At 54.9% G+C, this 12,482-nt stretch overlaps 1 protein-coding gene across 1 annotated transcript in view; it reads right to left on the minus strand.

The window, feature by feature from the left end:
- Window positions 1-323: 323 nt before the first annotated feature.
- FBLN7 (fibulin 7) overlaps window positions 324-12,482 on the minus strand; it is a 34,115-nt gene continuing 21,956 nt past the window's right edge. Inside the window, exons 4-8 of the mRNA XM_078596442.1 lie at window positions 12,265-12,390; window positions 11,291-11,437; window positions 10,000-10,137; window positions 8,988-9,126; window positions 324-4,989 (exon numbers count right to left, since the gene is read on the minus strand). Of these exons, the coding sequence (XP_078452568.1) occupies window positions 4,608-4,989; window positions 8,988-9,126; window positions 10,000-10,137; window positions 11,291-11,437; window positions 12,265-12,390 (932 nt within the window). The 3' untranslated portion in view covers window positions 324-4,607. The remainder of the gene's footprint in view (window positions 4,990-8,987; window positions 9,127-9,999; window positions 10,138-11,290; window positions 11,438-12,264; window positions 12,391-12,482) is intronic.

The raw sequence follows: 12,482 nt of genomic DNA on the forward strand, positions 1-12,482 counted from the left end.
TTTCAACTTTGCTTTATGTAAACCCCCACCTCTCGCTCACTCTCTCGCTCACTCTCTCGCTCACTCTCTCGCTCTCTCTCGCTCTCTCGCTCACTCGCTCACTCTCTCACTCTCTCGCTCACTCTCTCGCTCACTCTCTCGCTCTGCACGCAGCCCTTCTCGCAGTCCAACGGCCTCCGACGGGTAGCTCATAACTCACCGCGTCATCTCCACGTGCCGTCTCAACTCGGGCAGTTGTGTGTGCGACATCGCCCATTGCATGAAACACATTTGACACATTTGACCACAGCATTTGTAAATGAAAGCAACATCGGCTTGCCAACTCGTTTTTTTATATATTTTTTATTTTCTTTTGCACGGCGGTTGGACAGCGGAAGGTGAAAAAACGCCGTGTGGCCTTGGTCATAGCCCGTGACAAAGCGACAACTCGCGAATCGCAGTGCTAAACATTTAACCGTCGATGCCTCGCCGAGCCTTCAGTTTAATTGAGGGTGGGTGCCACACTGGGACTTTTGGCCCCTTCCACTAAGGCGTGTTAGGCTTTACGTGGTGGAGAACGATTGGGGCAGGAGGAAGCCAGAAACCCCGGAGAAAAACACCCCACCACGCATACCAGGTGGGTGGCACTCAGCGCTGCCACCTCCTCGCCGCACCTCGCTCGCAGCCTCCCCGCCTCCCGACACAACTGACCGATCGCCTAAAATATGAAGCGGACTCAACGCTGCTTTAGCTTGCGAGAGCCGACGAGTTCGGGGCGCGTTCTGGCCGCCCCGGTTGCAGGCGAGCGTCACGGGAAACGCGACGGGCGCAGGAGCAGTCCCGTGCCAGCGTCTTGAGTCGGACTCCAAAGTGTCATCCCACCGCCAAAAAAAACCACCAAGCGACCAAACATCCCTCTCCCGTTCCGAATCATCATTATCATCAATCATCATCCACGATCAATTCACTGCTGGATGCAGGCCTCGCCAAGTCGTCGTCGACGTCTTGCACAGGTCTGCGATGTGACGATCCACACCTGTACTCGGGGTCCTTCCGCTAGCAATGGAGATGCACCCTCTTACCTTTAACATCCGGACTGTTACGTGGAGGGAAAGATCTCACCAAGAAGGCAGACGCTTTTCCAACCATAGCACATTGCATCTCCTGAGACGTTTAATGATACAACAACATACAAACTACCCGGAGATTAAATGACTTCTGTTGGAGAAGGAATCCGTCTTTCCTTACCCATAACTGTCTCGATACAAAGTCCAACTCCAGGACAGCCACAACGAATGCCTTTAACCTTTAAGGAACGGCCGTCGATGTCGTAGTGGCTTTATAATTCGAGTTGGAACGCAGCGAGGGCACGACGGCCGCAGTGGGTGGTGACGGCCTCCCGTCTTCCTCCCAGCCTCAACAAGCCTCGACCCCGACACATTGTGGGTTCTCGGCTCCTCCATACGTCCGTCTCTGTCCCTCGGCCCTGCGAGCGTCGTTGTGGAACGGCGCGGGTGCCAATCGTTTTTGAATGCAGACGTGTGACGGCGTATCGATGAATCAGATGAAGAAAATTAGCGATTATTTTACACGTCAAAGTGTACGGAAAAGGATGGATTATTGGCGTTCCGTGCCAATCGATTGTAATTATTACGCTGACGTGACGTTCGGTGCTTCGTGGGACGTACGGAACTGTACAGGTGAGACGTGACCGCGAAACGATACAAACGAGATGGCTAAACGAGACAACAACAACAACAACAACAACAAAAAACAGCAACAACAACAAAAAACACTGGCTACTTGAATCGCGACCCGGATCGTGAATATTATTCGAATCGTTGGGGGTGGAGGTGGGGCTTGAGGGTTCAATTTCGAACTGGGACGATTCGTCGATTCATCGACAAAACTTTTCTTGCGATCGATTACTCGGGCTATTTTATAACAGCAGTCGTCCCCCTCCATCCCCTCCCACCCCCTCCCACATTCTGCTTCGCGAAGGCGGTAAACCCCCCTACAAGCCACAGCCAGCGTGACGCAGCCGATGGTGCCATTGCCATCACTAAACCCCGCCCATCACCTCCCGTCCAGCGGCACACGTGGGAACAGAGGTGAAACGTTTTTGTTTCTCTCTCATTACAACTGTTATCGTGTCTTCCCATCAGTCGCGTAATCTAACCGTAGACTAGTTGTACTCTATCATGTAAACACGCATTCATCGACCGATAACACTTGAATAATATATAGAGGACGGCAGAACATGGGGAGACTGGTGGCGGTTGACCGCGTGGCTGCTGCTCTTCCTCCTCCTCGCGCCTTTCGAGTCGTCCTCTCTCCCAGAGTGAGAGGATGCCGTGCGGCACGTTACAATCTAAAGTCATTATCGTTACACGGAGCGATTGATGACTTTAATAATAATAATAATCGGGTGGCCCAGCTCAGGTTGAATCGTCGCGTGTCTCACGGCGCGGTGCTGTGAGCGTCTCAGGAAACCCTAAAACCTCGCATAATTTATTGGCCTCTGTTTTTGCTGATCCCAGATAATCAAGGGATTCAGGAGACAGGATGATAATGATGATGATGATGATTTGACAGCGATTAGTGCGCCAACGTACGTATGTTGGACTTCTTGCGCGAAAGCAGTTCAACATGCATATATATATACATACATGTAAAACTGCTTTTCGTGATGAGTTTGTTGTCCTTCCCCCGCACCTCCGATGAACACGGTTTGGCTACGTACGGTGCGAAAGAAGTTCCACATGCATACACGCGTGCAACGTGTTGCTTTGGATTGGCAAACGTCGATCGTGGCGGGCGTGAAGAGTCGAGTGGAAGGCAATGGATGCAGAGCCGTGAAGTTTCACTGCCGATGCCGTCTTGCAATAAGCGAGGAGACAGAGTTTGTCGCGGCTGCGAGAAGCTTCTACCTCCTCTCTGCCGAGCAGAGAAGAGGTTCAAAGGGAGATATGCAAACTTGTTGACCAATAATCAGACACTCGCAGCTTGTTGTCTTGCTTATTTATTTTGAATTACAAATTCAGTCGTCACGCGCTACACGCGCCTGATGATTGGTCAACAAGCTCAGATAATATTCCTTCGATTCGCCTGTGCGTCACGTCGAAAACACACACAAACACCATCTCAATCTTCAGCTGAACCGGCACTCTGTACGTCACGTGGGGGGCGTGTTGAATAACCATCGGGCGCGGGTAGCGTGTAAGACTGAATTTATGTTCGAGAACATTGGTGAAGATGGAAAGGCGGACTTTAGTGGACTGGAATCAGAGAATTCCCGTTCCGCTCTTCTCCAGCTCCTCTCACTGACAGTGTTCACGGCTCGTGCCTCCATACACTCCAGTCTCGGGTAACGCTTGCGCGTGGTGGTCATTTAACGCGTGGTGGTCAATTACTCCACTTACACGCGTCACCCGACACTGCTAAACCTGTCTTCTCACTTTCACTCCAAAGCGTGAACTTGGCTGGAGGGTATTCCCCCGGTCGGCATTAACCCGCCGACCCTGCCCAAATACACACATGTAGTTTTCATGTGCCACGTGCATCGAGTTTGAACTCGAGTTCCCATCGCAGCCGTTTGTTTCTGTACGTAATGTATCTTGTCAACTCGAATTGTCCGCAAATTTGGGCTGCGGTCCGCATTTTAAAGGGGCCCAACTCACTTCACGGGCTGGCTAAAATTCCCTCCGTAAGAGTTCGGGCTGCCGCGAGTAAATGCGTCACCATGTATGTTAAAAAAAAAGACTTTGGAGTCGGATAAATTATTACATTTTATATTTAAATTTGACATTAAATGTTGTCAGCAATGCGGTCTTGGCCACTGACTCGCGAATGCGTCTTAGAAAATAGTATTTTGGGGGTAGAGACCTGCCCACCTCGCGTAATAACTCTAGCAACTCGGAAAAATTGTTGAATTGCTACATTTTCAGCCGATGCGAGTTGTCACTCCGCTGGAAACCTGGGACGTAAATGAGGCCAACTCTGGCCGACTTGAGTCGACCCCAGTTGGCTGTCCCACGGAAACACAGCACGACGATCTCAGCCCTTTCCCACTGGCTCAACCGAGCCGCGCCAGCGCAGAGGGCACTCGTGGTGCGGGCGGTTTTCCATTGGCCGTTTGCCGTGCCCAGCTGGAACCAAACCGTGATACGTGGGTCTCAAAAAAAGACATCCGACTCAGGGGCCAAAGTAGGGCCAGGGCTAACGACGCGTTCATCGTGCACGACATACATCGGCCGGTACGCCGCGTGGGCAACGCTCTCGCCGCGTCATCTCCACGTGCCGTCTCAACTCGCTCATTTGCGCGTGCAACGTCGACATCGCGGCTCGAATTCTGCAGCGGTGACACAACCCCCACTCCCCCCACCCCCCCCCCCCCACACCGCGGGGCCTCCCTCGCTCTTCGCGGCCCCCTCGGCGAGTCTCGGTTTTACGGTTGGTGGGGGGGAGGGGGGGAAGTCAGAACTCGGAAAGAAGAGCCTCGTACAAAACCGGAGCCGCGCTGCTATAAAACAACAACAACAGCAACAAACATCAACAACGGCAGCAACAAATATCGCAGCAAAGCGGTGGGGGGTGAGGGGGGGGTGGCGGAGGAGGTCCGGTGAGGCCTAGAAGTCGTAAGCCGACACGAGCACGGTGACGCGGGACACGTGCTTGGCGAGCAGCGATTTATCTGCGAACTCCGCCATCTCCAGCTCCAGCTCGAGGGATCGGGGTCCGCGCAGGGGACTCACGAGGATGAGGACCCCCGTCTGCCGGTCCGAGCGCTGCACCATGAAGTGACCTCGGTGGCCGCCGGCGCCGCCGACGATGCCGAAGCGGAGGCTGTCGCTGGCGGCGCGGCTGCCCAGGGGCGCTGCGGAGCCCATGCGGAACAGCGTGGCCGGCGTGCTCAGGTTGCTGGGCAGGGCCAGGTAGTGGTGCGAGATGGTCTTGGGCGCCTGGTGGCAGCTGCGGCTGTCCATCGGGCACGGGTTGCGCTCGCAGTGACTGCGCCACGTGCGTGGGTGGGTGGGTTTGAGGAGGGGGGGGGGGGGGCAGGGAGATGGTGGGGGGGGGTGCCATAGTTTGTGTAGGAGAAGGGGCGCACACACGAATGCACAAACGCGTGAGCACACGTAGACGTACACAGGCACAAATAAACCCCCCCCCCGTATAGCCTTAACGTAATGTTTACACCTCATACCAGGTACTCATTTGAGGCTCAGTCGACCTAGGCGTGGCCCAGGACCGGTTCATGATAGTCGTCATGGACACGTGCGTAAGCGCACGAGGCGAAGAGATTCACGCGGGGCAGAGCGCACGAACACAATAGCAGCGCACGTGCATACACACGATCTCACACGTGCATACACACGCACTCACGAATACGTACTGACGTAAGAACACACGTTATGTTACAAAAGGGTGGGGAGGAGGGGTGGGGCATTCGGTCGGCCCGAGATGTTTTTGTTGCTGTTAGCAGATCGATTCAAGAAGGAAGGAGCTTCCTTCCAAAAAGGCAACCATACACGCAGACAGAACGCACGCACGCGCACACACACACACGCGCGCGCGCGAAAAACACAACACACAGGGCACATTTGCACACAAGCACACGGGGAGAAACACACAATAGGGCATACGCACACGTGCGTTGCATACATACAAAGACAAAGGTCTACCCCCCACGGTATATCCTCAACAGTCTGGTGGGGCAAGTGCTGTTAGCGAGCACCTACAGTAACTACCGCTCGCAAGTCCCTTGCGCCTCGAAAGAGCCGCGTGCAGCGTCACAATGGAGCCGCAGCACGTGGCCGCAGCACGTGGCCGCAGCACGTGGCCGTAGCACGTGGCCGCAGCACGTGACCGCAGCACGTGACCACAGCACGTGGCCGCAGCACGTGGCCGCAGCACGTGGCCGCAGTAAACAATCGGAGCGTCACGTGCGGCAAAGACCGCCCGTGCAAGCCTTTAACAGACTGCTGTGGGCAAGTGCTGTTAGCGAGCAGTTATGATGAAGGCCGGAACGACACACCAGGGAGAGCGGGTGGGGTGGGGGGGTTGTTGGGGGGGGGGGGGCAGCAACACGCCCAGCCGCCTTTGTCTCCCCAACGCTAACGTTTTCGCACACCACACCGGGGTACCGATTTAACGACGAGTCGACCCACGCACGCGCGTGCAACTAAAGTCGAGCACGCGGAACGAGAGAGGAGAGAGAGAGAGGGGCCGCGCTCATTGTAACCACATCCCGCCCCTCTCGGCTACGAGCACGTGGTCGAGGCACTGGCGTCACACGTGACCTTCGCTGTGCAGGCCTGGGACGAGCCATAAGTCACCGACATTGCTCCGCAGGGGCCCAGGGATGAGCTCACAATCTGGCCTCCAGTGTTTGCCAGACTTCACGGCAAAATGTTGGGGGGGGGGGGTTTAAAGAGAGGCAATGAGCGCTTCCTCGTGTCTCGATCCCGCGCGTTGCGGCAAGTCCCCGCGTACGATGCGCGCGCCGTGGTGCCTCCCTCTCTCTCCCTCTCTCGGTGGACTCTCAAATCGGAGAGACGACGACGTCGTCGTTTTCCGCGAGCGTGATTTTAAGAAGAAGAAGCAGAAGATGAAAACGAACAAGCATGCGGCACTATCGCCGCTCAAAACTCTCGTCTTGTTTCCCAGCGACGCGCGCTTTTTGGTTGCTTTACCCGTCCCAGTCATCGTAAATCCAGAGCCGCTCTTATAAGGTGGTTATGATGTACGTGAACTAAACTATGTTAATTATAAGCAATTGTTTGTTTTACCAGGTAAGGCCAACTGAGCTGTATGGCTCCTTTTTCAGAAGCGACTTGGCCACAATCGATAGCTCAATGAAGTGGCTTATCGCGTTGAATTTTCTAGCAACCAAATACTCGAAACGCGTGACGTTGATTCTTAAGGTGGAGGGAAACATCGGAGGACTCGGATAAAGATCTACGCCACCACGGGGCAGAACACGCAAACTCCAAACATACAGACATCGTCAGGGTCGGGAACGAACCCCACGACCTCCTGTATACCAGTGAGTGGATCACGGCACAAATGTTGTGAAACTCCCTTCTAAATTCAAAACTAATGTTCTATGTTGAGAACTAATTTCTTTACGGCTGCTTTTTGTGTTCAGTTTTTTGTCCGTCCCGAGCACACCTCCGATTAACACGGTTGGCTACGTACGGTGCGAACGAAGTTCAACATACACACATGTTCCCGCGAATGTCGAGGAGGTGCCATATACCCCGTCTCGCTCGGGGAAGGCAGTGCAGCAAGTGGGCCAAACGCCATCTGTTTCCATCTGTACGGGGGATATCATTATCTCCCATCGCACGCGTGGGCTTTATCGGGTTTCCTCCCACTTGTGCAAACAACTCATTAATTGGCTGAAAACATCTTGTAAATAAACAAAACCCCAATTGCAGGAACCTCGGTCAAATTTTTGTTTTTCCCCCACAGCTCAAGTGTGGCCTTCGCGGATAAACAACTGAGTCCGCTGTTATTTTACGGGCAATGCGATTTCGTTCTGCCAACACGCGCGCACGCGTTAGCGTAGCTGGGGCGAGAATTCCTTCAATGTTGTGTGCGCGCGTGCGCGTGTGTGTGTGCGTGTGCGTGCCGGGAGCGGGAGTGTAGCGGTTAGCGCTACGCTGCGCTATGAGCCCAGCGACCCGGGTTCGATTCCCGCTCACGGCCAACACCAGTGACGATTATCTGAATCGGTCCTGGGTCTCCCCTAGGTCGACTCAGCCTCAAATGAGTACCCGGTGCGGTGTATAATCACCGCCACTGGGGAGACAAAGGCGGTGGGGCGTGGTGCTGGCCACCGACCCCCTCGTGTACCGTTCCGGCCTTCATAGGTGCTCGCTAACAGCACTTGCCCCTACAGTCTGTTAAGGTTATACGGGGGATCTTTGTCTTTTTTTTTTGTACGAAGCACCGTGTGAGTCGGTATACGGCAAACGGCACTCACTCGTGAAGCTGTTGCAGCTAAAATAAACACTGCCGTAAAAACAAACAAAAAACCACCCCAACAACAACAACATCAACAGTTCAGAAACGCAGCGGCTACGAGGCCTGTGACGCACTCCACTGGCGCGCGCCTGTGTGCCCGCCGGGTATTTGTGTGTGCGTGGGGAGCGGTAGCGTCGTAGCTGGCTTGAATTCAATAACTCCCTCCCCCGGTGAAGGTCAACATCAGAGGTCATGATTCTGATTATCTGTCCAGGTCCTAGACCTCTCCCTAGGTTTGACTGGGGTCAAACTTAGTGTTTGGTGCATTGTGTATAAACATCATCACTCGGGAGACAAAGGCGGCCGCGTGTGGTGCTAGCCACCGTGCCGGCCTTCATGGGTGCTCACTCCCAGCACTTTCCCCAACAGCTGGTTAAGGGCTACATGGGGGATATTGTCCTTTGTCCGTACAGTTTATGTGTCTGTGTTCTCCGCGAGACTGACTGACTGATGGATGGAGAGACTTCGACGCGCTCACAGTCGAGACGATCGACCACCGCTTCACTGAATGACCAACTAACCAACCCTCTGCATAACACTCACAGGGTAACGATTGACCGACCGACTGCCAAATTTGACAAACTCGCTGAATGACTGACTCACTGACAAACCAACTAACTACCCAACAGACCGACGACCTAACTATCAGACCAACCTAAAGACTGACTTACCAACCATCAGAAAAAAAAATCATCCGACTGACTGACGGACAATGAGGCTGACCGACCGACCATCAGACCATCAGACCGACCATGAGAACGACCATCAGACAGAACATCAGACCATTAGACCATCAGACCGATCATCAGGCCGACCACCAGACCATCAAACCATCAGACCATCAGACCGAGCATCAGACAGACCATCAGACCGACCACCAGACCATCAGACCGACCACCAGACCATCAGACCGAGCATCAGACCGACCATCAGACCGACCATGAGCACGACTGACCAAGCGACTGCGCCGTACTCACAGTGGGGATGTCTTCACGTAGCTCACGTCTCCGTTCGACTTCGGACACTCGGGGTTCACGCAGCGGAATCCCCCTCGCAGGTTCACGCAACGTGCGGAGCCCGAGCAGTTGTGCCGCTCAGCAGTGCACTCGTCCACGTCTGCACGGGGGGGGGCGGGGAGACAAAGACACGTGGCACGATAGACGGACCGGGACCACGTGGACTCACGACGACCAAATCACCCCGAAGCTCTCAGAAGCTCGGCGGAGATGAGCCTGGTTTGCGCCTGGGAATTCCAGCTGTTGTAGTATTGGCGCTGCGCGCTGACCAGGAGATGGCGGTACATCGAGAGATTCTTAAATGCATCCGCGCGGAGCTTTTAGATGTTACCCCGTCGCATGAGAGCGGGTCTTCATTTGCACCAACGAGTTTGGCCAAACATCCCAATGCAGCGACCCTCCTGAAGCTCTCTTCAGACTCAGGCGCGGGTCTCCTGCCCGACCGGAGAAGACACCGGGACACGCCCTGGTGCCACGTGCCAACATTCGTGTCGTTGCCGCATCTGTGTAACATTAATGACACCGGGCACAAGATTGGGTGCGTCTAATTTTCCGGAACAGGAGAAGGTGGGGGGCGGGGGGCGGCGGGGGAGCGGTGGGTGTAGTGGTTAGCGCTACGCTGTGCTACGAACCCGGCCGCCCGAGTTCATCCCACTCACGGCCACCAACATCGGTGACGATTATCTAAATCGGTCCTGGGCCTCCCCTAGGTCGACTCAACCTCAAATGAGTACCTGGTGCGCTGTGTGTAGTAAACATCGCCACTAGAGAGACAAAGGCGGCCGGGCGTGGTTGCTGGGCCACCCACCCCCTCGTGTGCCGCGCCGTCCTTCGTAGTTGCTAACGGCACTTGCCCCAACAGTCTGTTAATAGTCCACGCGGGGGCATCTTTGTTTTTGTTGGGGGAGGTGGGGGGCGGGGGGTTTGTCGTGACGGCAAGGGGTGTTAGAGAGGCTGGCTGGACCCCACTCACCCTCGCAGCTTCTCTCGTCCGCCTGCAGTCGGTAGCCCGCGGGGCACGCGCAGCGGTACGAGCCGGCCGTGTTGATGCACTCGTGCATGCAGAGGCGCGCGTCCGGTTTCGACTTGATCAGCTCGCACTCGTCCACGTCTGCCGCAGGCCGCGTGGTGGAGGGGGGGGGGTTCAGGGGGTGGACGCGAGACGAGCGCTGGAAGTGATTCATCGATCTGCCGTCGCAGCTCGTTCTTCACGAGCGGGTGAATCGAATTTTGTCACGTGAACAAAACGTGGCAATTGGTTACTAACTTGATTTGGAGCTTTTGTGACCGCAGGAATTATTCTTTGGTTCTTTCGTTAAAGTCACGTGGAAAGAAATTTTTTTAAAAGAAAAATAATATTTTCTTCTTTCTCCGTGACTTTACCGAAAGAACCAAAGAGTATAATTAGTTACGAGTTCAGCGCGCCGATGTGTCGGAAGAGTAAACCCGCAACCATTTACAATTCGAGTGCGACGTTTCGCCGGCAATTGCAGCCAGCCTCGTCAGGCGACGGGCAGAATTGTGGAGAATGATTCGTGGATGAGAAAAAAACAAAATTGATCCGAGAATGAACTCGCTTTTGAAATCACGGAGCGTCACCATTGCCGTGCAACTGCCGTGTTCCCAGTCTGAGCGAGTAGTTGCGCAACATGCGACCGAGTTGCGCCACTGTTTCCTCGGCTTCGGACAGCGGCGCATTGATACGTTTAAGCCGATGGGAAGAAAGGAGACGCAACCAACGAGACAGAAGGTAAGGCACGGATAAGTAGGTAGTGCTGTTTGTAGTGATTTTTCTGATGGTGGAAATAATTATACCGATGCGACTGTTGCTGCTGATGATGATGGTGGTGATGGTTGGGGTTGTAGAGACACGATGATAACGCTGATGATTAAGAAGCTGATGATGCTGATGATGATGACGCTGATGATGCTGATGACGCCGATGATGATGCTGATGACGCTGATAATTATGCTGATGACGCCGATGATGCTAGTAATATTGATGTTGTTGATGACACTGATGATGCTAATGATGACGCTCATGTTGTTGATGACGCTGATTTTGCTAATGATGACGCTGATTATGCTGATGACGATGCTGATGTTGCTGATGACGCTGATGATGCTAATGATGACGCTCATGTTGTTGATGACGTTGATGATGCTAATGACGATGCTGATGTTGCTGATGCTGCTGATAATACTAATGATGTTGCTGATGATGCTGATGATGACGCCGGTGATGACGCTGACGATGAGCTCACCTCGGCACAAGCTGTTGGCGCGCCCGCTCAGGTGGAAGCCCGGCTCGCAGCTGCAGTGCTGGGAGCCTTCGACCGCCGCGCACCTTGGCGTGCGGTTGAACGTGTTTCCTGGGGGGGGCGCCTCCAGCGGGGACGGGGGGCCCCCCACTGTCACCCGCCACCCGCACAGCCGAAGCAACGACTCAAAGAAGGACCGCGCGGCGGGGTCGAGTAATCGCGCGAACGCTTTGCGCGCAGAAGGTGCCCAAGCGAGGGCGGTGCGGTGTGTAACTCTCATCGCTCGCGAGATGAAGGCATTGGTGCGTGCTCGTCACACCACCGGCTCCATGCGCCATGCCGGCCTTAATAGGTGCTCGCTGACAGCACTTGCCCCTAACGCACAACGTGAGGGTAATGAGGGCGTGGAAACGTTTGGACGAAATAATATTTCGGTCGATGGCTCGCGGCGGGGTTCATAATGGCCGTGCCAGGGACACTGAGGGCCCGGGTTCGAATCCCAATTTGAGCCACCCGTGATTGGCATTGGTACGACGCTTGTCTCGGTTCGCGGCGGAAATTCCACTCTCCTATGGCGGGGACAGTTTATCCATGGGACGACTGCCGTGGCCTTTGCTTAAAGTGAGTAGCGAGTTTTATATTGACCCCGAAGGTTCTGCTGATGGTGTGTGCACGCATGTCGAACTTCTTTCGCACCGTACGTATCCAACCGTGCCAATCGGAGGTGCGAGGGGCGGACAACAAACTAAACACAAAAAGCAGTTCTCAAGAAATTAGTTTTCAATCCAAAATTATTTCAAAGTGCACGGCTCCAGCGGCTTCCTAACATCGGACGGAAGAGCGTTCCAGACGGCCGCAGAAAGCGCATCTGAAAGCGCCGCGCGACGCGGGTGACCGCCGCCTTTGTTCGACGACGACGAGGATTACGACGGAGGGCGGCGTCGGTGACGATGCGAGCGAGTGAGTGAGTCTCTCACGTGGCAGGGTCGCGTGCTGGCAGGCGGCGCCCGTCCAGCCCGGCTGGCAGAGGCACGCGTAGCGGTTGATGTCGTCCACGCACGTGGCCCCGTTCTGGCAGGGGCTACTCGCGCACTCGTTGACGTCTGCCCCCGGCGCGTTGCGTGCGGAGAAGGCAAGGGGTGGGTGCATCGATTCATAATGAAGGGGGGGGGGGGGGGTTTGGGCGGGAGGGTTA

Source organism: Lampetra planeri, chromosome 7 (genome assembly GCF_965212315.1).
Source record: "Lampetra planeri chromosome 7, kcLamPlan1.2.h2, whole genome shotgun sequence".
Lineage (NCBI taxonomy): Eukaryota > Metazoa > Chordata > Hyperoartia > Petromyzontiformes > Petromyzontidae > Lampetra > Lampetra planeri.